Source organism: Aplysia californica, unplaced genomic scaffold (genome assembly GCF_000002075.1).
Source record: "Aplysia californica isolate F4 #8 unplaced genomic scaffold, AplCal3.0 scaffold00312, whole genome shotgun sequence".
In the NCBI taxonomy this organism is placed as follows: Eukaryota; Metazoa; Mollusca; class Gastropoda; order Aplysiida; family Aplysiidae; genus Aplysia; species Aplysia californica.
This window is the reverse complement of record NW_004797582.1, coordinates 118,965-144,176: the sequence shown is the minus strand read 5'-3', so window position 1 is coordinate 144,176 and position 25,212 is coordinate 118,965. Positions and strand designations below refer to the sequence as shown.

General features: G+C 37.9%; 1 protein-coding gene across 1 annotated transcript in view; it reads right to left on the bottom strand.

Annotated features, from left to right (window-relative positions):
* LOC101855879 (protein mono-ADP-ribosyltransferase PARP6) overlaps positions 1–23,792 on the bottom strand; it is a 38,870-nt gene extending 15,078 nt beyond the window's left edge. The window contains exons 1-10 of the mRNA XM_005102080.3: positions 23,392–23,792; positions 20,290–20,431; positions 17,920–18,020; positions 12,714–12,774; positions 10,589–10,679; positions 9,733–9,799; positions 9,266–9,358; positions 8,279–8,404; positions 7,749–7,839; positions 6,972–7,067 (exon numbers count right to left, since the gene is read on the bottom strand). Coding sequence (XP_005102137.1) covers positions 6,972–7,067; positions 7,749–7,839; positions 8,279–8,404; positions 9,266–9,358; positions 9,733–9,799; positions 10,589–10,679; positions 12,714–12,774; positions 17,920–18,020; positions 20,290–20,385 — 822 coding nt within the window. The 5' untranslated portion in view covers positions 20,386–20,431; positions 23,392–23,792. The remainder of the gene's footprint in view (positions 1–6,971; positions 7,068–7,748; positions 7,840–8,278; positions 8,405–9,265; positions 9,359–9,732; positions 9,800–10,588; positions 10,680–12,713; positions 12,775–17,919; positions 18,021–20,289; positions 20,432–23,391) is intronic.
* Positions 23,793–25,212: the final 1,420 nt, after the last annotated feature.

Sequence of the window (25,212 nt, the reverse complement as noted above, 5' to 3'; positions counted from 1 at the left end):
AGGGGGAATATAGGAATAAAAGGAGAAAGATTGATTACGGTTCATTTGTAATAAGCTTTACTTACTCTAAACACCTTTCCCCCAGACATCATTGGTCGTATTTCTCCCAATACTACGTCATGCACTGAAAAGACGTCTGTCTCTTTTGAGTAAATCTTTTATAAAATAGTAATGAATAGATAGACTCACTGATAGATAGATATTCGATAGAATGATAGATAGATAGATAGATAAAGAGACAGATAGATAGATAGAGAGAGAGAGAGAGAGAGAGATAGATAGAGAGAGAGATAGATAGATAGATAGATTGCTTTTGAACTCTAATTATGCTACGCAATATCATACAATTATGCGTGGGTGGTTGGCGGGTGCTCTTGTGTGGTTTGCTTCTTCTTTCCTAACAAACGTCTGTCTTCCTTAACTCCTCTCCTTCTTTTTTTTGTTTGTTTGTCACTCTCTTGAAACACCTCTAATCTTCTGGCGCTCATATGACCTTATACAGTTGCGAGCGCCGTAAAAAAAACTCCTCTAAAACAACCTATACAATTATGCTTCACAGGACATACTACATAATTTATTTGTAAGTATTTGAACTTTGACAAACAACTCTCAGAGTTTACGCCACGACGTGGTGGAATCATCGCTCGTCAGTTTTTGTGGTTTATGGAGTTACTGGTGCCATTTTAAAGCTTTTACATTTGTCTTGCTTTTGATGAAAAAATATCCATCTTTCTTGAATAGAAGTTAAGATATTTGTGAGGATCACTTGATGTCCGGGGAAAAATAGCTAGAAAATGGCGGCCAAATTTACATTTTTTTATTTAGTGATTTTGATCAACATTATTTTTCAGAAAATCCACACAGAACTGTGTTTTTACATAAGCATGAAAAGTATTGAGCCAAACAACAATTTTTTTAAAAATTGCTCTAAGGGTAAGTTAAAAAAATTCGATTTCTTCGATTGCATGATTTTGACGAGTGTCTGATTTCACCACGATTCTACGTATAATTTCTCCCTGAGGCTTTGGGCTGGTGCTTGGACTTGGAGTCCGCTTCCGTGGATCCTACTTTTTTTTCTTTCCACCGTTGTTCCTTTCTATCTATTCAGTCTCCCACCCGTATTAAATGACCACTATTTTGTCGGCGTGTCGCTATTTACTCAAAATGAGACTTGTTCTTCGTGTGGAAGAAAAGACTATGTTGCCTCTGAGTGACCCGCCTTATATTCGGACTAAGGTTAATGCATCGGAACCCCAAGAACTGCCAGGCCAAAACGTCAATGTGTCTTAGATTAGATATAACCAGCGACATCGGGGTCCCCATCTAAAAATCAATGTAAGCTAAACTTTCATTACTGCCCGTGTTAAAATATCTCCTCTTGCGCCTCATTTTCTCCAACATCTGAGTTATTGTTCCTAAGAGGGCGAGAGAGATAGGTAGAGGGTGAGATAGAAAAGGAGAAAGAGAGAGAGATAAAGAGAGACAGACAGACAGACAGAGAGAGAGAGAGAGAGAGAGAGAGAGAGAGACCAGGAGAGAGAGGGGGGGGATAGAGGAAGAGGTCGAGTGTCAAGATGGGTTTACTCAACCAAGAAGCACACAGGGTTGCAAGGGTTGGGGAGGTGGAGGGGGGGAAAGTAGCCTGGCTTGGGGGGGGAGAGAGACAGGTGTTGCAGCCAAGAAGTTAGTATTCAAAGAATATCGTAATAAAAATTTTTAAAATTTTATAAAGACCATGGTTTAAGATTTCTTCGGTAATCATATTGGCTCTACTAATATCCCGAGGGCTCACGATTTTTATATTACCCTGATATCTATAGATGTCGATAATATCTTGTATGTCACTGCTCTGAACAAACAATACCGGTTCAATGTTGTGCTGAACGTCCTAAGTGTGGTCTGCAGTTCGAGTTTACTTGAGTTTGAGGTATTCTTCAGTAGCAAAAAAGCCGCCTCGGCTTTCCATTTTGGTTCTGTGTCCTTTCTAAGGGTACTGTGTTAATGATTCAATTTATTTCAAATCAGGGCTTTTAATGAAAATCAGCTTAAAACTTTCAGTTCAAGTGGACTTTTCAAAAAACAAAGGCTCAACTTTCCCATTCACATTTTAGCATATACATGTTTCTTCCAGTCTCCCAACAACACTTTTCAGACTGGTGAATGAGTCTATTGGTCTATTTTTTCGATTACTTCACAAGCAAGCCAGTTGGGACCCTATTTATCGTGTTGGCTCTCATAACCTTCATAACCTTTGTCGTCCCCCTGCTGAGGTTCAGACCCAGTTTTGCTGATGCTGTGGCAAATCTATTGGTATGTGACCTATTAGAGCAGCCTCATTAAAATGTATGTTCCACCAAGATCTCTTAAGATCAGGAGATCATTCTCGCATGAGGGCACCTATGAAGGGAAGTCTAAAACTCACTGGGAGTTCCTTTTCTCATCTATCCTGAACTCTCTTCCACATCGTAATACGAATACAAAGCCAGATGTAAAATTTAAAATTCATTGAAAAACACACTTACTGAAATGCCATCTTGAGAACGCTAGTCCTTCTTAATCATAGAATTCTATGTTCACATTGTGATGTGCATATCATCACTGATTATATTGTTTTAGTTTTAGTTAGAGTTTTACGGCACTTGCAACACAATAACGTCATACAAAAAAGGAGGGGGGATAAGTTTTTAGTTTTAGTAGAGGTTTTACGGCGCTCGCAACTGCATAAGGTCATACGAGTGCCAGAAGATTATAGGTGTTACATGAGAGTAACAAACATAAAAAAGAAGAAGGGAAGATAAGGACGATAGATGTTTGATAGGAAAGAAGAGGCAAACCACACCAGAGCACCCTCCAGAAGGGGAGATAAAGACGATAGATTTGATAGGAAAGAAGAAGCAAACCACACCAGAGCACCCGCCAACCACCCACGATTATATTGTGATAGCTGCTTACGTGTTCTTCCCTGAGTACGAAAACGTTTTGGTTCAGTGGAATGCTTTGATAGTTTCATGCACTAATGAAAATTAAATACATTGTTGTGCAAGAAACAAGAGGCATTAATTAGTTAGGACTTCTTTATGAAAGTACTGCAACAAGAAACCACACAATCATCCTAGAGCTTCTAGGTGGCATTGGTAGGTAACCTAGTCGTTAAGCTAATGAACCTATAATTGTGAGATTAAGGGTTCTGGGTAGAGACGGGCGGGTAGCGCTTATTCCTTCCCGAGCGAGAAGACCGACTGACCTATTTCTCGCCGAGACCGGTCCCGAGAACGAGAAATACTGCCCGTCTCGTGTCTCGGGCAATGCTTCTCGTCTCGTGACCAATTTCTCTTCTCGCCCCACAGTTCGAGCCACTCGTTCAGCAAGAAGGCCGGCCGTGGCCGAGATTTCTCTTCTCGCCCCACAGAACGAGCAGCTCGTTAAGCGAGAAGACCGTCGTGGCGGGGATCTAAACTTAGATTAGAAACTAGGCTAGCCCTGTTGCGCTGGCGCAGGCGGTGAAGGAAGGTAGGGAGACAACCTAGGCCTAGGCCCTGATCAACTCCCCACTCGCCTCGTCTCGCCACCCTTTCCCCTCCCTTTCAGTTTCCCACACAGGACGGCACGGTGATGGGTGGCACTGTCTGCGTTGTCATTTCTCGCCTCTCACTCTCGTTACCGTTACTCGTTATGTCAAGCCAACGGGCAGTATCACGTCTCGGTACCGAGCAGAAGTTTAGTGCCCGGGCAGTGATGGGAAGGCCGTTACTCGCGAGAAACGAGACTCGTCTCGTCTCGTGCCCGCCCCTAGTTCTGGGATTCAAGCCTCTGCTCAGTCTGACCTCGTGTCCTTGGGAAAGGCACTTTACACGAACTACCAATATGGCTTGTTCCTTTCAGATATGGACATGAAACTCAGAGGTCCTGCTTCTTCAATGACTTACTAATGTTGGCAAGGGTGTTAAACCTATACCATTTCACCATTTTCACCCAGAGCTTCTACATTAAAAGCTGGGTCACGTAAGGTTATTGATCCCAAGCTCTTTACACATGCGCTAGAGCATCTGTTTAAGTAAAGTTGACCTCAATACTGATGGAGAGTACCTCAAAGATCTGCGGGTCATCGACGTAGTAAGTCTGTGAAAATTAGGAACACAACAAAAAACTCAACAAACAAAGCAGAAAAAAACATAACATTGAGAACAAGACACACAAATCCATGACCCAAGTATGTGAGCCATTCTCAAAAGGACTACATTAAAAATGTGCATCTGTTGGTTTTTGTTCACAAGCCTTTACAGTGGGTAGCAAGTCATATGAGGTTTCACAAACAAAACATGATGAAACCAAAATAGAAGCCTGCAAACTGCACCCATCCACAAGTGGAACTGGGCTATTGAAAGCTCAAACTGTGACAAACTTATTTCTGCCAGAATTGTTCTGATATCTTCTTCATAATCTAACTCCTACGGACCTAATAAAGACAGCGCTTTACAAAAATTGTTGACATTTATAGGATAAAATTGTGAACTCTGGTCAATTTCTTTTCAAATAGTAAAAAATATGCTCGTTTCTCAGGCAGAAAGTCTTATTTTTATACAACACTACTTTTGTATTTTTTGTCATGGATTGAGGAAAAGTGACACTCAATCCATGCTAGGTTGGGTTGGGTTTTTTTCAGATTGGCTCACACATCAAATTTTGAGTTCAATTAGGCAGAAACAAACAACTGGCAATACCGTTATAAAATTAATATACCTGGAACTATAAAAATGGTATAAGTATAAGTAAAAAGGGAGAATATGTGTGTGAGCCTAAGAAAGGTACCAAAAGTCGCCACAGACCATTTTGAGCTACAGGCTGATAATGACCAAAAAAATCACTTTTTTGACCAAAACGGGTTTCCATTAAAAAAATGATAGTTCCACCATTTTTTATGTTAAACACATTTCATTGATTTGACTTCAAAATATTTTATTTTGAAATATTTTGAGTATTGGGTGTGTTTTAAAAAAGATAACGAAAACTGCTTTTAAAAGGTGTTAAAATCTGTTCTTGAAGCATGTTGTCTCTTCCCCGCTATGTTTTACAATTGAATTCTAATCATGATATTGATGTCAACAGAATGCGGAATTGGAAACGAATTTTCCATGAATAAATACATTAGAAACAATTAAACCATCAATTTTTTCAAGTTTGTAAGTGTTCTAAATTTAAAAGCTAATTTTCTCAAAATTAGATATTTATACCCTACCTCGCAAAATGTGCAATATCTAAAAAACTACTTGAGACATCTCAAAAATTAAAACACCACTGTGTTCAGCATTGAATGTCCTATTGGGTACAACCCTTACTGAAAATGGTTAAAATCCAACTTTTGATTTTGATACCTTTCTTTAGGCATACACACATAGATCTATATGAGATTAGCACACTACTTGTTAGAGATCAACAATTTCCAAAAGTTTAAAGTGAGATTTTTTTAGAAAATATATTCATATGTGTGTGTGTGTGTGTGTGTGTGTGTGTGTGTGTGTGTATGTGTGTGTGTGTGTGTTTGTTCATCTGGATAAAGGTACCAAGACCGTTTCGAGGTACAGGCTGATAATGACCAAAAAAAAACACCAAAAAAACCCACTTTAAAAAAAATGAAAATGTGTATCGACAAAAAAACAAAAAAACTAAAAGTTCAATTTTTTCACAATGTGTTCAAAGGGTTTTCATGGATGTTACTTTTAAATATTTTATTTTGAATTATTGTAAGGTTAGGGTAATAAAAACAAAAAGTTTTGAAAACTGCTTTTAAAACGTGATAAAATCTATTTTTGAAGCATGTTTCTTTCTCTTCCCTGTTATGTTTTATCATTTAATTCTAATCATGATATGGATGTAAACTGAATGCCAAATTGGAAATGAATTTTTCATGAATAAATACATTAGAAACAACTGAATCATCTGTAGGGTTATTTTTACAAGTTTGTATGTGGTCTCAGGTTTGTTAAACTTCAAAGCTCACTTTCTAAAAATTATATCTTTATACTCTCCCTTGCAAAATGTGCAATATAAAAAAAAAATGTAATCAATGTGTTCAGCATTGAATTTCCTATAAGGTACAATCATTAACTCAAAATGGTCTAAATCCGACTTTTGGTACCTTTATATATATGTGATTTTGTTAGACCAAAAACTGTTAATGTTAGATCATCAATAAAATAAAATTCAAGTCAGTAGTGATCGGTTTTACTTAGTGATACTTGGCCCTCAACAGTACAGATTTGCCTCTGAGGTGGTAGGCCCTTGCTAGAAAACTACAAACTGGTCTAAGAGTACTTGGAACGAAAAACGACGAGCCTTATTAGACTAAAGAAGAAAGTATCTGCACAGCGTCTCTTTTTCCGGCAGTTCTTTCATTAGGTGAAGAACTTTCAGAATCGGTGCACCTATTTTAAAAAAATTTCTTTAATAACTAATTTAGTGATGTGATTGTCAGTATCAGGCTTCATATCAAAAGAGAGCTTCGAATATAAGATTAAAGAGTTAGATAAAAAACAGATATCACAGATGTTTTAGAACAGGAACAGGCACTGAAACAAAAGGGGAAACAGGCTGGGCATGTAGCAGGACGAAGAGGTGGACCTACTGCAGTTATAGGAGTATAACCAAACATGAAGCAATCAGCCAGGGTTTAAATATGTTAAAGATAGAATGAGTGGCCAAGGACAGACTAGCATGGCAATGACTTCTCACTGCCTTGTGTATCTGACAATACAGAGAGAGAGAGAAAGCAGTACATAAGAATGCAGCAAGACCTTCAGATGACAGAAAAGCAAAGAGGTGAACGGAGTGACACTTAAGACACAGACAAAAAACATACAGCAAGGAAGAAGCAGCAAGACAGAGGGCAGCTGTGCAGGGCTACATCCAGCAGCAAAAAGGATGAAGCCTCCAATAGATTAGACTAAAAACGTTAATTATCAGGAGCTACATACCTTCAACATGGACTGCCTTGTAACATCATGCTTGTTGTCACAAATTGGGCAAAACTCGTTCAGAGTTTTCATTCTTTGTTGCACAAAGTCATGAAGCTGGACACAGAAACAAAAAATGAATTTTATTTATTTATACAAAGTCAAGCAAGATTTGCCATCATGTGCAGAACAGACCATCATATGACAAGATACATGGAAATAAAAATTCACACTCTAAATTTTCATAACAATCTGTAAAGAAACCCCTTCAAAATAACAAGGGACAAACTTCACAAAACCAAAGACATTATGTCATTGCAACCAGTACTGAAGGCACGAATAAGCTAACAGGCATGCAAAATTATTATAATAGAATGCTAACATGACTTCGCACACCCAAAAAAGAAAAAAAAAAGTTTAAAATTTGACCCCCCCTCCCAATATACCTCAGATTATATGAGCTGGAAGCTAGGCACTTCAATTACAATACTAGTACAGAATTCAAAATAACCATTACTCTAAGAAAGTAACCCAGAAATCTTTAGTAAAAAGGACTCAAAAGCATACTTCCTTTCTCAACAAAACTGATAAACCACATCTGCTAGAAATATTCATAACAGCTGTAGGCTACACAATACAAATTTGTAGACATTGTAATCATCAAATTACAGCCAAAATCTAATCAACTGCGTTTTTCACTGCAAAACCTGGATTTAAATACATAATTCTTTTATCTAATGCATTTTTAAAAACCACATAAACAGCACGATGTGAGTTCATGCTAAGGGATATACCCACCTGAAGAAGAAAACCTCTCTCCAAACTAGGGATTTCCTTTGGGTCTGATGTCACAGGGGTATGCGGTTGCACATACAGTTCACTTTCCACTCTGGGAATATAAATGTAAATGACGTACAATATCACAACTGCCACGAACGACAGACATGTGGACAAAAAACTTTTCTAGAAAAGTAAGACTTTACGAAAAGACCAGAAATTCAGTCAAACCACAATTGTACACAAAAGGAACAGTATTAACCGTTCAAGGGATACTAACACAGCAGAAAGCTTACTTTTACATAGAATACTAAAATAAAACTCAGACTGGTATTGCAGATACTCGTTCTACTTCACTTTCAATTCAAACCCATGTTAAATCAGCTACAACACAATAATCATTATGCATTCAGAAAAATGTAAAATAAACTTAATGTTTTGTATTGGAGGCACTGGTTCTTTATCTCTCTAAATTTAGATGAAGGTCAATCACCTTAGCTAACAAAATACTGTTTTCAGACAGAATACACAAAACATTAAAACCAACTCACCTGAACCCTGTCAAAAGCAGCTCGACAGCTTTCTGCTTATCACCTTCAGCCACCGTAAAGGCAGCCTGAGCATCTTCCAGTCTAAAGCCCATTTGAAAAATCTCAGCCAGAGAGTTGTCCTTGCCACTAGATTTGATAAACAATACGTGTAAGAAAATTCACAGTAATAAACAAAACACAACTATGCCTGTTTTATTTCTCCACCCCACCCCCCCACAACACAAAAAAATGTCCAACACCAGCTCTTGAAAGCTCCAACTTCTTAACTTCTTGACTTTCAGGTACTTGCATAATGAGGAACTGCTGAAACAACTAAAAATCTGCACCATCAAAGGCATGCTACAGGTAAAGAAGTACTGCATTATAGGGAGACTACCATTCATCCGCCCTTTATTTTGGCAACAAAGTGATTCATTGCAACATCATGTAACACTGCTAAAAATAAGTCAATGACCTTGACCAACAGGACAATATAATTTTTGTTAGAGTTTTCAACTCATGCAAAACGCATCCCTCTGCTGATTCTTGCATAAAATACTGAACACAAGCATGAAAAAAATTGTGCCCTCAATACACCACAAAACCCCAAAGACAAACATTTATCAAGAACAAGTTATTACAGTTCAAAGTTTTATTTTGGTGTACCAAAGTTATTTGTTTATTCACAATCTCCATGTCAGAAGAAAAAATGGGTTAATCTGATGTTTTTTACTCACCTTGCAATTTCAAAGTCAAAACATTTACGTGATTTTCTTGCAACAATAATGATATACATATAAGTGTGCATGCCTGTGTCCGTCTTTAGCAATATTTATAAAAACAAATAGCGGAAAGCCTCAAGTCATAACATAATGCCAATCTCTTTATGAATCCAAACTTTTAACAACAAAGTGCTAATTTGTAGTTTGTCCTGCCTTTTCAGGCATATACTAAAAAATACACTACACATCTAGACATGAGTAGCAAATTGTAAAACAATGTACAAACCATGCAGTCTGAGGTAGAGTCTTGCTGACAGCATGTTGTACTGCTTCGTTATCCAACTTTGAAAACTGCTCTCGACAGAATGTTTCAATAATCCTTAAAGAAAAAACAAGGAGAAACGTGATTCATCTAACAGGCTCCACCAAGGAGAGTTTCATGTCACAAAATATGTTGCATCAAAAAAAAATTTGTTTAAACAAGCTTATTGAACAGGAATAACATTTTTTTCTACTTGTTAATACACAAACACCCCCTCCCCCCACCCTCCCCAACAATGACATCCTTATTTCTACCACCACTATTTCTTTTCAAGCAAAAATTAAGAACACAACATTGAGTTGAAATTACACTTTTTTTTTTTTTAAAGAACCATTGGGTAAAGTTTTGTTTGAAAAGCAAACGTCTTACATAACAAGTTTGGCTATAAAACAAATTTTACCATACATATTACATTATAATTGTATACTTACTTTTTAAGCTGTGAAAGGACTACGGAACTTGAACATGACTTCTGTAATACTTCAATCTTCATAATATCTAAAAGAAAAAGAGAAAGAGAAAAGATTAATGAAATCAACTATTTTGAGAAAAACACACAAAAATTGTTATATGGAAACAAGCTCTAAACAGTCATTATTTATCCTGTGGACCCAAGCACAAACATGAATCAACCAAAGGAAGATCAGGTCCTGTAAATTTAGGAAGGCGGTGCTCAATGGGTTTCAAAAGTCCTTATTCCTTTCGTAATGTAAGTAACAATATAACGGTTCAATTCATACTCAAGCAAAACAGAACGTGATCTGCAAACCGCACTGCTGCAAACCACACTGCTACTCTCAGTGTACACAAAAAAAAGTTTGAGGACAAAAACAGGATACCAAATAAAAATTTCGTCGACAGACTTGTTGCTAACAATTCTATCACATGCTTTCTATTTCAAAAGCAAAGTAAGAGAAAACACTTACACACGCTGAAAGGATAACAACACGAAATTTAGTGGCCAGACATTTGAATTGCCGGGTTTTTTTTCTTTTTCAAGTTTTTCCAAAACCCTTCCTACATGGTTTCATTGTCAAAGCAAAGACTTCATACACAAAAAAACACCAATCCAAAACATGCTTGCTTACTTTCTTACTTTACCCGTCCTCTTGTACCTCTAAGACGTCGAGGGGAAAAAGAGCTTTTTGTCTCTAGCAAAACATACAAGCCCGTCAAAGACAGTTTTTGAATGTAAGTTTCACATTAAAATTTAAATTCTACTTTTTGTACAGCAATGTCAATCACTAGTCTAGTGACCCTTAGCAAAGAGAATATGATTATGCTTACCATTTGCCTCCAGATACAATCTCTGGTTCAAACACAGACGAACAACCACAGGCTCCTGGTAGACAAGACCCCAAGCTTCTGCCACGCTTTTCTATAAATTGTAATAACACACACAGAAGTATAAAAAGAAGACCAAAAACAAAGCCACATATGTTAATCAAAAAGGAAATAAAATATAACAGATAAGACCATACAAATTTGCCACAAACTACAATGTAGAGAGAGAGAGAGAGAGAGAGAGAGAGGGGGGGGGGAGACGATGGGAGGGAGAGAGAGAGAGAGAGAGAGAGAGAGAGAGAGAGAGAGAGAGAGAGAGAGAGAGAGAGAGAGGGGAAGGGGGGGGGGAGGATGGGAGAGAGAGAGAGAGAGAGAGAGGCGGGGGAGGATGGGAGAGAGAGAGAGAGTGAGAGGAGGGGGAGGATGGGAGAGAGAGAGAGAGAGAGAGAGAGAGAGTGAGAGGAGGGGGAGGATGGGAGAGAGAGAGAGAGTGAGAGGAGGGGGAGGATGGGAGAGAGAGAGAGAGTGAGAGGAGGGGGGGGGTGGGAGAGAGAGAGTGAGAGGAGGGGGATGATGGGAGGGAGAGAGAGAGAGAGAGAGAGAGAGAGAGAGAGAGAGAGAGAGAGAGAGAGAGAGAGAGAGAGAGAGAGAGAGAAAGAGATGCAGTCTATATTTTGTCATGCTTCTTCATATGAAATAGTTTCTGAATGAGGTGCCTTCAAAGTATCACCCAGACTATAGCTATTGACAATATTTCATGCAGATCTTTGCATCTTTAGACAACCTGTACAAATTTAGAAAATGGGTAAATGTGTTCCAACATATCTTTACCTGGCACTTTAAAAAACATGTGAAAATTGAGTGTAGAAAAATAAATGAAGGGGCAGATTGACACAAAAGAATAAAAGTCTAAAAAAATATATACTTCACTCTTTCCTGGCCTAAAAGTTCTGTACCTATTCTGCCAACATTTCAAGTAACTAGACTGAGTAGTTGGAGGGCGCCACTGATAGGTTCTACTTTGAAGTACTATTCCTTTTTCCAAGTGTTTCTCTGTTTTGCTTCTTCACGGCTCTGACCAATTGTTATTGCATTGATTTGCATTTCTTTTTTCTTTTTTTTTAGATAAGTGTTTTACAGCGCTCGCAACTGCATGAGGTCATATGAGCGTGCGGGACACATTAAACATTTTTATTTGGTAGGAAATTTTTTATTTTGCCCAGGTGGCGGCCAAAGCATACTCTCATCAATTTTAGACCCCCAAGGGATCTTTAACGTGTATAGCTTGCACACAAGACCTTCAACATTATTCTCCCTTGTTCGAGAAGGCTAGGTGTAGACCTTTCCTACCAGAAAATCAGGGGTGTGGCTGAAAGACAGCAGTAAGAAGCAGCCAAGGGGTAGCAGTTGAAAGGCTGCAAAAAGAGTCAGGAGCCTAGAGGAGGAGACAAAGGAGGTGAGGGGGTGGGGGCAGAAAGTGGAGACAAAAGCAGACGACAGACCATTGCTTGAGAGCAGGAAAGGGGGTAAAAGGAGACAATTTTAGAGAAGAAAATCTTTCGGTCACTACCCGAATTCGAACCCGGGACCTTTGAATGAGAGGCGAACACCTTAACCTCTAGGCCACAAGAGCCCCCCTTTGCATCTCTTTATTCACATGCAAATAAGCGAAAACAAGGCTAGGGTGGATGACACGGGGCAAATTCTGACTAAGGCTCACTTATTGACTCCACAAACTGAAACTAAAAAAAGGGACATTTCACAAACTCAGTTGGTATCAGGCTGAGTATGGTGCAGATTCAAATCCACAATAAGGTCATTTTTCAATTTGGGTTGTATGGCGAGTTTCTAAGGCTCTTTACCCACTTAGGTTGGTCCTATAAGAGGCAAACATTAACTTCAATGGTCTCAACACTCAAACAACTTTACAGCTCTGTAAAGGGCACTCAGCTCCTATAATTGTCAATTCTTTTAAACTGAAAAGCGTATAAATGGAGACAGTGGCTTGGTAGGAAAGAGAGAACAGACAGGGGAAAAATTTAGTCACCACAATGTAAATATGAAAACCACTTAATTACTCATGGCACAAAAAAATATATACTTTTATGTACAAGCACAAAATATTTACCTCCAAGCTCGCAGTTGATACAAAAATATCTATATCCATTTCATTGATGTCATCAAATGATCTGGAAAAAAAACATGCCATACGAAAAAATTAGCAGTTGTACAAATTATTATAATCAAAGCAAATTAAACTAATGAATGGACCAGTAAAGAACAATCAAATCCACCTTCCACCCTTTCATAAAAAAAAAAAATAGAATAAAACTGTCCAAGAGAACCATCTGTCTGAGGTTCTAAGATGACCATTTTTCTCCTCGACAATGGGAGGTCATCTTCGACAGATTGGACTGTATGGTAAGCAAATAAGGTTGAAACAGACAACTCTCAAAGCAAAATAGAAGAACAAAAATCTGTAAGAGGCATATGCGCAAACATTTCCTTTATGGTTAACAATAAATGTGAATTTTATTTAATTCAATAAAGTATGGAAGGGACAAAATCGTTTTGATCTTACTGTCATTGAAAAAAAAGCATTGCAGTTCAAACTCTGCCACAAGATGCCATGATAAAAGACATCTTGTCTGTTAAGGAGGGAGATACACCTGATAAAATGCGAAATTACCGAATCACGAATTAGTGGTTCATTTCTAGTTAATGGGGAGCGGCTATTATTCTAGTTTACTTTGTTTTTAAATTTTCAGAATCTGTTAATTAGTTTTTATTTTACAAATATTTTTCTGAACCTAGGTGTAAGCAGTTGATGTGATTTTTACTGTGTTTACCCTAGCAACGAGTTTGTTTTAATAATAATAATAATAATAATAGATAGCATTTGTATAGCGCATATCCCCGCTCAACAGCAGGCTCTATGCGCTTTACACTATATTATTACCCCAGCAGACCATAGAACACTCCCAAACATGCTCAGCTTCCCGGGAAGCATACAGTGCGAGCAGCCGATTAAGCGCTCAAACACTAACAAACTGACAAGATCTTTCGCTGTCTATAGCCGGGTACCCATTCCCACCTGGGTGAAGTGAGGAAAATTCGTGTAAAGTGCCTTTCCCAAGGACACAACGTCGGGCCCTTGACGGGATTCGAACCCACGACCTTACGGTTGCGAGTCCGAGAGCCTAACCACTAGGCCACAGACGCCACATTTTTGATTTTGTAGGGGAAAGCTGCGCTATTTGCATTGTCAAAAATTGTTCCAAATAATGAACTACTCCCTTTCAAGGCTGAAATTCAACATTGTAAACATTGGGAAGCGAAACAAAACACTTGAAACTAGAGGTGTGCGAGTCCAGCATATTAAGATTCGAGTCCCGACTCGAGTATCTGCTCTGGACTCGAGTAATTACTCGAGTAATTACTCGAGTCCCACGGCTCTTAAGACTCGAGTTATTACTCGAGTAATAGTATCCCGAAAGGGAATTTTAGTGGGTTTCAAAAAAGGTTTTGTTGAATATCGGACAGAAAATAGAGTGCATTCCTAGGAGGGAGCTTGAGTAGGCTTATGGCAATTCTAGACATATGCTGTTTATACCGTATTTATTTTATTTTATCTTAGGAAGTGGCTATTCTCACCCCAGGTGAGAATAAAAATGTGATCGACCTCTCACCCCGGGTGAGACTAGCCAGTGTTGGCTATTCTCACCCGCTGTGAAACAAAACCGGGTGTTCCTAATTTCTGAATACTTCCTATCGGTGAGGATGATTAAATAGACAAACCCCTTTTTAAAAAAATGATATTATAACACAAAAGTAAAACTAATTTGGTGGTCTACAATGATGCTACGGCTGTTTCACTTTTAGAATAGAGCCGAACTACCCTAATCGGAATTTTGTTTTGCCCAGAATTCTCGCTATATCTAGGCTACTCCTCTCTCTCTCTCTCTTTCAATGCCCGCAGATAAAATTGCATGTTTTTAACACAAGAGGACTGGAACGTTTGTTTACACGACAGAATTCAATTTTTTAAAAAGTGTAGATCTAGAATTCTGTGGTTTACACTGGGTATCACATCACGGTAAACGCACACATGAAGAGAATAGCCAAAAGGCTCGCTCTCTCACCCCGGGTGAGTGAGAAGCTTACAACTGTTTAACAACTAAGCTAGAATAGAGGTAGTCTTCATCTTATCTTATCTTATTTTTTATTTTTTTTAAATAATTCTTTGTTACAACAGTAAGAATAAAATGTACACAATCTGTAAACCTCAGACAATGCACTTCATAAAAGAAAGAAGTTTGATTGGACATCGTGGGTTTCTAACAGTGGTTTCCTTTTTGCTTTTTTCTGGGGGGGGGGGGGGTTCGATTTTTTCCTTTGGGGAAGGGGTATTTTTTTTTTTTTGTTCCTTTTCCTTCAGTTTTAAAAAATTGCTTATCAGAATTTTTCTTTTATCAATTCTTAACTTTTTTAAAAACCAAATTTTTCTCCTTTTTTCTGTTTTTCCCCTACAGACTCGAGTCTGGACTCGAGTCCTTACTCGAGTCCTTACTCGAGTAATTTACTTGTGACTCGAGTCTGGACTCGCCGCATGTATTACTCGAGTACTCGAGCCTGGACTCGTTACTCGCACACCTTTAGCGTGAGAACAAAATGAGAAAGTGTCTTGCTTTGAGTTCTTGTGAAGTTGAAAATGCCTAGGCCCAGTGGAACCAGACCTAAGAAGAGGAAAGGCTTCTTCAAAAGTAACAATCAGTTTGCATCGAAAAAAAAGGTTATCTGAAGTGGGGTAAGAAGATGTGTCCAGATCAAATGGGTCTGACTCGATTAGTAGACTAGTTCTAGCATCAACGTACAGACTCCAGATCAAAATAGAAATTATGCTCCAACCACTCCAACCTACAGCAGATCAAAGATCAAGTTAGAAAGCCTCTATAGCGGTGACAAAGACTGCTCTAGATCTAGATCTAGTAGTGATAATTCTGATTCTGAGGGGGGAGATCTAGATCTAGATCTAAATCTAGAAAATGACTCTGGTTATAGAATTATAGACTTTGACATTCTCCGAAACCTCGGATCCTGTCTGCCGACATTGTCATAGCACGGCGAGGCTCGTTGAAGAAAAGCGAAATGGGTAGGGGAGTGTCTTTCATTTCATTTGTGAGAACAGAAAGTGTAAAGTTTCAGAGCCATTCTTTTCTGACCCTTCTGTGGCAGCTAAAAGGTGGTCAAGTGGGTCTAGTGGACTTATCAATCACTCGATAAATAGACGGATTGCTCTTGCAATGCCGTACATTGGATGTGGCCTAACTGCCCTGCAGACTTTTTGTGGCATTATGAACTTGCCTCCACCAGTGACAAAGCCATCGTATCAGAAAATAAAAAGCAGTCTTGGTGAAGCTGTAAGATAACATTCAAAATGAGAGCATGATAAAAGCTGCACTATCGAGGTTAGTGCAAATTTTTGGTTGTCGATTTTCTCCGAAAATCTGCAGTTTTAGAGGTTGCGCGCATGATATCTCCCTTATTTTTTTACAGATTTCCTTCAAATTTTCAGCATTTCTTCTTCATTGTTTTTGCCACCTTTTGTCTGTTTTAGATTTTTTATATTCTGCATACTTTTATTTTCATCACTCTTGATATCACAGAATTTTGAGGGGAAAAAAAGCTGACATTTTAGGGCTGATATATTTTTAAAAAATAAGTATATTGAAAATCTACAACAGACAAGAGATGCATTGGTACCTCATTTACTTAGTTTGTTTATGTTGTTTTGAAATTCCTACATTTGTGTTCAGAATCATGCACGCAATTATGTTACCTTTTTTATTGTGAAATTTCAACTTGTTCATGGTTTTGCATTTTTACCACCTTCTCTGAAGTTATATTCAAAAGCACTTATTCTCATTTTAAAGCTTGGTATCTCAGCTGCAATTTAAAGAAAAAAGTAATTGAAAATATTGAAAAATGAATTTTTGGTGAATTTTTTCGTGCCGCCAGTCTTATCAGGTGTATCTCCCCCCTTAATGTGTAATAGGTCACATGCTAACATCTTTTTCAAAAATACATGTAACATCATTCACCATATTAGCCATGCTTTGGTACTCTGAACAGAGGGGGCATACAATACTATTAAATCTTCAGTGAGTTTTTGCAACTACATCAAAAATAAGAACAGATGGATTCTCTACGTCAGAGATTTGGAAAGGACACTTTGGATCCTTTATTTAGAACTATCTCTTACCAATGGATTAATGAAGATGTACATCTCGACATTTTTCTGTCATCATGGTCTATGCTCAACATTCAAACATAGATTTATTTAAGCTTCTGCATTACTTAAAGGGAGAACTATTTTTTTCCATGCTACATTATCATCTTGTAGATCTACAGAGTCAAACCAACAAAAAAGAAACTATATATCTCTTTCAATTTTGTCCTCAGTAAAACTGAAATACAGTCGAACCTGTGTAAGACAGCCACCCATTTTCAAGGAGAAAAGTGGCTGTATAAAGACAGGTGGCCATTTTAGGTAGGACTGATCAAGATGAAAAAAACAAACCATTCCCTTCTGAGGTCCCAACCGAAAGTAGCTGCACTGTTGTTGTAGTTGTTGGTTTGTATTTTGTTTTGTTTTTTTATTTTGTGGCTGATTTTGTCGAGCAAGGGAGACAATCAAATGAAATGTGTCAAAAAGAGGAAAACTGAGTGCCACGTGAAAACAAACACATGGGTCACCACCACTCGGAGAGCGAACGAAGCTTCGGTCAAAAGTTCATGTTGACGTTCATTGTTACTTTGTTATAGACTGGGTAAATAGTGACCATCCATCTCACTTACGATTTGTGTATGAGTTCTGGGCTTATGGGTTATCTATGAGGGATCACAAGCTTACCTCACCAGCAGCTGAAAATTTGTTACCTATTGGTCAACAGTGGGAGGGGTCAACGCAACATGATCGGTTGGAGGGAACTACCTAACAGCAACGACAGGTGATTGGATTATGACGGCTCACCCACAACGCCAGGGGCCAATGCACAATTCATGACAAAACGTAATGGAGTCACTAAGGTGGCCGTCTAAGGCAGGTGTTATTGTTTGGTGTGATAGGGGTTGGGTGTTAAAATATGGTGGCTGTGGTCGTGTTGGACAGGTGGCTGTTTTACAAAGTGAAATTATATAGAAAAAATGCAAGGGGGGAAATGGAAAGTGGCCGTCTTATAGAGTGGCCGCCAAGGCAGGTTCGTTCAACTGTATCTTGTCAACACAAAAAGAAAGTAAACAGTATACATTGGGAGGGGAAAAAATTTGCTTACCGAAACTCTAAGGCCTTGGGTGAGAGAACTTGAGTAAGCATATCCATGTCATTCTTCAGCTGGGGGCAGACCTTTGGTAAGCCAGGAGGGTCATCTAAGCTCTACAAAACAAAAAGGAACAGACGTGTTGAAACGGACGTTTTGCCCCATTAAAAAGCCAGCTCTTTCTTACACCCAAAAAAGCAAGCTAAAAGCTGTTGAAGCAGAAAGAGCTAACCGTGTACAAACTTTAAACTACAAATGACTCTTCAAAACATTTCACAATCTGGATCCAAAACATGAGAGAATCTATGTGAAAATCCATCATAATACATTTGAATTTACCCTAAATGTGGGAACAAAATAAATACAGTTGAGTTAACATAAGAATACTTGCCAGAATAACAAATCACTCTCTCCCAAAAGATAGATTCATTTCAATTGTTAAAATTTTAACATGACTATTTTTCCATATTAATACATTATAAAATAGATTTTATATTCCAATTGACACACATTTTTCTTTGCAATGATGATGAGCATTATAAGATTATATTCTTTCTTTTTAAAAATAATAATTAAAGGATTGAAACAAAACATTTTTTAAAAAATTAATTCAAAATTGCAACACCAAAAAAAGGAAACAAACAGAGCTGTTAAAGTACTTTTAAAAAAGTACTTAAGTACAAATTTAAGTACAATCTAAAAAATGTACTTAAGTACAGTAAAAGTACTTTCCTATAAAATGTACTTGAGTACAAGTACTTTTTTAAAAAAGTACTTACGAGTACATTTTGAGTACTTTCTGCTAATATGCTAAAACACTTCAGCGCTTATGCAAAATATCATATTTTATAACTTATCCAGTATATTTGACAAATTACGCTATTTATTACTAAAAATGTAAACAGTATACAAAGCATTTGAATATACAATGTACGCACTGAACGGTGGAAATGGTCCGTGAAGTTGAACAAAAAACAACCCAAACGAACAGACGCAACTAGTGGGTAAGTGCTATTATGAATAGAACTTGTTTGAGCAAGACAATGTGATCAAATGTAAGTCAGTCCTAGAGGTTGGAAAGTTCCACAGAAAGAGTATCCAAATTGAAAAATGTAGATACAAAGTTGCTCTTAAGAAAACATAAAATTGATGAAAATGGCCCGCATAGAAATGGAAAAGCGCATTGAATTCTTCATTAACAAATCCTCAAGGAATCAATGTAGCCTTAAGCAAAAACCACCCAAAAAAAGTTTAAAAGAAATTTAGGCAGCCTAAAAATTGTTAGATACACATTGAGAACACAGTTTCAGCTTCAATTGATTATAGTGGTCTGACAGATTTTGGTCACACTGTGTAGTCCACGGCGCCAACGGCAAACCAAAAGACAATAGTTTCCTAGAGTCTAGTAAGTGTAGTGTACCGGTAACCAAAGATTCTCTACTGCAGTAGTCTCCGCCTAAGATCCCAGTGCTCGGAAGCAAGGAAAATATGGGATCTTAGCCAATGAAGCCAAGGAAGAATCTACAGTGACCCATGAACTGACGTGACCCCTGGGTGGATTTATGACATATGGCAAGCAAAGAGTGGTCAACCTTGATTACAAATCACAGTGGCATGAGGCATGCCATAAATAATATTATATATACACACTCATTAGCCTATCCTGAGTCTTGAGATCTTTATCTACGTTTATCCAGTTGCCCCTCCCCTTTACCTGTCCAACAATTTTAGCTTTCCATCTCTGATTGAGTCCCCCCCCCCCCCCACCTCCTTTGTCGTTACGCACCATTACGATGTGACCACACTAATTAAAATTCAGGTTGTCTCCCAAATTCGGGAAAAACTGCTTTCAATGGTCAGGGAAGAGTTCACAGTTTGATGTGATCCCGCCTGGAGCGAACGTATAGGCCCTACCCACCCAGGGAGTGATGTAAGTTTAGGTGGTGAGGTCAGATGCGAGTGCGATGTTTGGGGAAAAGAAACGCATCGGTCAGTTCACACCTCAGTGTGATCCCGTCTGGAGCAAACACTGTACCGTTTCATGGAGTTTTACAACACTTGTGATCACATTCACGATAGTGGCTGATCTTTGAGGCGACGGGCCGTTCTTTGATCTCAACTTCTAACTCTTGGCGGTTGATCGGGTTTTTGTTCCGTAAATTATGATCAGAAATGCCTGCTTACCCTTTTATTAAGCTACCAAAGTACTCAAAATGTACTTAAAAAGTACTCAAAAGTACTTTTATAAAAAGTATCGGAGTACAGTAAAAGTACTGGTTTAAAAAATGTACCGGAGTACAGTAAAAGTACCGAAAATTGTAACGTAAGTACAAGTACCGGAGTACTTGTACTCCGTTACTACCAGCTCTGGAAACAAAGACTTACCATAGCATAATACTGATAATAGTCAACATCATCAGATCCCGAGTCTCCTTCCTCATACTCATTAGAATCATCACTCGCAATTTCTTCATTCTCCATGATTTGTTTTGTAAGGCAACCAAATTCAAATTCTTTCACTGTCAGCCTGTAACAGAGAACAGTCAGAAGGGGTGAGTGACTAGAAATGTCGCCGCTGCACTCTACTAGTTTAGTCATTTCAACAAATGATGGTTATTATAATATGAAAACACACATAAAATCAAAGTGCTATATATATACGGTATGTGCCGAAGCCACCATCAGTTCAGAGATGTAAGATGTCATTTATCCTTGAATAAGAGGAGCTCAGAGTTTCTCATCAAGCAGGACAGTATACAAACTTTCTCCATAGGCCAGTGGAGTGACAGTTTACTCTGTGGCTTTCTTCTCTAGCATGCAAATTTTACTTTGCAAACAAAGGAAATTCAGAAAAACATGAACTCCCTCTCTTTAGTTACATATAATATGGCTTATAGTCCAGGGGTGGGCAAACTTTTCAGACCAAGGGCGATGCAGATGAACAAGACAAGACGAAACCCTGTAAAACTGGACATCATGTCAAGGTAACTTACTTTACTATTTTTATCAATTAAGAAAATGGCTCAGACTTTGAGAACTCCACAAAACCTGGTCTCAGCTCAAGTATGTCGAACCTACTCTTGACAATTACGGGTACAAATGACCACTTCTCAACAAGTATTTTTTTAAAATAATGACACGGTCCAACAGGACCTTCTTAATACAAGGTGATCACTTTTTTCCTCAACAATGGGTGGTCCCTTTGGAAAAGTTTGACTGTATGATTAGACAAAAATGTGATCACTTTGTTTAATTTTGTTTCCCTTTTATAGTAATTCCCAGAAAATTTACGGAGGCCATGCTTAGCACCTGGATTATGTAGTTTGTTCATCCCTGATATAGGGATAATATTTTCAGACATTCTTAAAAGTAGAGCGATGGCAAAAATGGTTCTTTCTCCAACAAAAATGACTCAAAAATGGAGAATTAATTATGTAGCCAGCTAGATTCTAGCTAAATTTCACACACAAATTCATTTTATTAATATTGATGTAATGCTGGTTCTGAATTTGAGACATGTTGCAGGCATAGCAGACCATATCCAGGCAGCTGAATGGCAAAAAAAAACCAGGAGGCAGTGCTTGATTTTTTTGCATCTTGCCCACCAGAGGGACACTGTTGCGTCCGCATCCCCATCCCCCCTAAAAATTTGTACACTGAAAACTACACATATTATCCATATATTAAAGTAATATCAAATTCAGAACCAGCGCATCAAAACTAAATCAATCAATCAAAGTATATAACCCAATCCTGAAAGAAACATCTCAATCACTAGACAGAAATCATAATTTATGAGGGTTCTAAAAGGCAATATATGTGTGGTCAACCCATCTACAGCTGTGAATACTGGACGATAACCAAAGATTATAAATGCGAAAATAAAATAGAAGCAACAGAAAAGTGGTTTCTAACATGGATTCAAGAAAGATGAAAATTTCCAGTCTGGACAAATGAAATCAAATGAGGAAGTAGCCTACTGAATGAAAAGGCCAGCTGCTCACTAAAGAAAAAGGAAGAGGCTAGCCGTACTTAATGACGGCTAGACTGGCAATCTAGCCGTACTTATTCTTAATATGATGGCTAGACTGACCATTTACAAAAAATAGGCCTACTGAATTGTAAATATACATTTTTAGTGTGCAGTACCTAAAGTATTTGTATTTGAGACGAAACCAGGTGCCTTAATGAAAGTGCATGTATTTTAAACCTCCTGTTTTCTAATGTTTTAATAGGACCTAGATAAGTACGGCTAGACTGCCAGTCTAGCCGTACTTAAGGACGGCTAGACCATCAGTCTAGCCGTAACTTAATATTGATGGCTAGACTGACCATTTACAAAAAATAGGCCTACTGAATTGTAAATGAAATTTTTAGTTTGCAATGCCTAAAGTATTTGTATTTGAGACATGAAACCAGGTGCCTTAATGAAAGTGCATGTATTTTAAACCTCCTGTTTTCTAATGTTTTAATAGGACCTAGATATCTAAGTACGGCTAGACTGGCAGTCTAGCCGTACTTACCACTTCGAAAGAAAAACTAGGAAGTGAAAATAATTAAACCGTAGATAAATCATCAAAAATTAAGTTTCTAAGAGGACACTAAAACTCAACAAAAAGGCTTTGAACATCCTGCTCTCACAAGAAAAATGGAAGGCGAATGAGGCAGGTATATAGACCCAGATCCACAGATACTGCCCAGAGACCATAATAATAAATTGGAAAACCTGAACAAAGGGTGACGAGGAGACACAGATCTACTCCTCCCCTCTTCTCTCTCTCTCTCTGTCTCTTTCAGAATACTGTCTATCGGTTATAGTCAGTGGTATCAGCTTATTAATGGGAGAAATTTGATTAAATCTTAAAATATATCATGACACAGTCACAGAGCAAAAAACCTAGACTAAAGAATGTGTCCCACGGCTCATGGTAGTATGATAAAAGCAACAGCTCTCAACAAGTTAAAAGTATTTTACCATATTCTATAAATAATTATCATATATTAAATTGTACATAGGCTAGGAATAGTATAGATCTAGATCTAGTGTTATTATTTATTACTGAACTTGCATTTTAGAAGAAGGATAATCTCACGTGGTATTTTGACCTCATTTCAAATTTCACTGGCAACTGTGTTTGCATCACGTGGAAATCTACAATATTATAGACCTATGCCTATCCAGACATTGTCATGATCTTGTTTGTCAAATAATATTCCCATTCCAAAATGTAGATCTAGATCTAGATCTAGATTCTAGATTCTAGATCTAAGAATGGGATAAACAAACAACACAAGCTCGGGTATCTAAGACGAGTCCGTGTCAAGAAAATCAAAGACAAAGAGACTAATAAATAATACTCATTAATACTAGATCTAGAATCTATATTACCATAGCCATATTAAATATAGATCTAGATCTACTAGATTATAGATCTAGAAATCTAGATTTAATTCTAAAAACAAAAACATAGCCTACTCTAGGCCTACCTTTTCGTCGAATTTTCTGCAGATTTTTAGATTGGCTTTCTTCAGACACTCCACTGTGAATCTTGACCGAAATGTGTAGGCCTAGACAGAAAAAAACGCAGTAGATCTATACCGATCTGCCAGTAACTTTCAGGAAATGAAATGAACGGAAAACAGCTCTTTACAATCAGGTCATAGCCTAACAATTTATAACATCCTGGTTGATAACACTCGAGGTCACGAATCGTGAAGTGAAAGTGAAACAAACGTTGGAAACCGACCGACAGGCTGATTGTTGTAAACACTGTGGCTATTTTTAGAAGTTTTGCAAGACGAATAAGCCAGATTTCCAACGTTATTGTTATCTTAATAATATAATGAATGTGTGGTCCTATTCTCCTTTCCTCGTCAACTGTTCACACATGAACCATGCTCCATTATAAATGTATTTTTCTAATAGTGAAATATGGTAAGAGGGTCATAGGCGTAGGGTTATTAATACGAATCAGAAAATAGATCTATCGAATGCAAGAATCTTGCAACACGCGCCAATATGGCTCATTTATCAACAACAGCTGATGCCAATGAGACCGTCAACAGTACTTTATCTGATTACTGATTGGTTTAGGCCTAGGCGGTCAGAGAACGTATAGCCTAGGTTTAGGCGTTTAGGCAGAGACTCTTAAAATAATTAAATACTCTCTGGTTTAGGCCAAGGAGTTTATAGTACTTCTAAGCTCCTTGGGCGCAGTTCATTGAGTTCAATGCAACAATAGGCAAGCTCTCGACCTCTCAAAGTTAGGCCCAATAATAATAATTTAATGTAACAAGTGGGAAAACTCTTTGTCGCTGTTGGCTTTGTGGCAGTTTGTGGACACGTGTTTGTGGGGCACACATGTGCAGTGCAAACTGCAAACGTAACGTGCCTACCTCATAAAGTAGTTTATTATAGGCCTATTATTAATAAGCACATTATATTATAGTGCGGTCAACATTTCGTGGTGCAACTTATCCTCAAATATCTCTTTAACGGGTGAATCAATGTCACCCATACTTTCCATAGCAGTTTGCATCAGTTTGTCTTAACTAGATCTAGATTATAGATCTAAATCGTATTTTTGTAGAACAATTGGGGCTGGATTTAAAAACTTTTTTTCATAAGTTTATATAAAATGCTTGAAATCTCTGTCACAAGTAAAATGGTAGGCCTATCTGAGACTCTTAGATATAGGCTACATACTCTCTGGGCCTGTTGTTCACAGCACTTCCCGCTTCTCTCACACATTTTGGTTACGCATTATAATGTAGTAGAGGAACGACAAAAATACAGGAAGATAGGAAAAAATTGCAAAAGAAACAAAAAGTATTGGGATGTACATAGAATTAGGTCACTTTCAACATACTAAAAATGTACATTCACGCTTTAATGGGAAATGCTATTTTTAGCTCATGACGCCATCGGGGTCAACTTTATTAAAAAAATATCTTTTAGAACATAGTCATGTTGCACCTCGTTTGAAAGCTCGACAAAAATGCTGTTTGAATATGTAATATTGAAAAAATTGGAGACCAAATAGGAACACAAACACACCAAATGGAATTTCACAACAGTAGATCGTGCACGTTCATCATGTCCGGTATTTCAAGAGTATCAAGCCCGTCAGGAAACTCCAGGAAACTGATATCATCTTCCTCAGTAAGTGATGGGCAATTTGTGCAGGTCAAACCCATGTAACCTCCACAGGAAATGGAGCATTCCAGTCCGTGGCGACGACACGTGCGATTTGTGGACTTAAAATCTGTTCTACAGCTGCTCTTAATCACCTTCAACACAGAATGTGG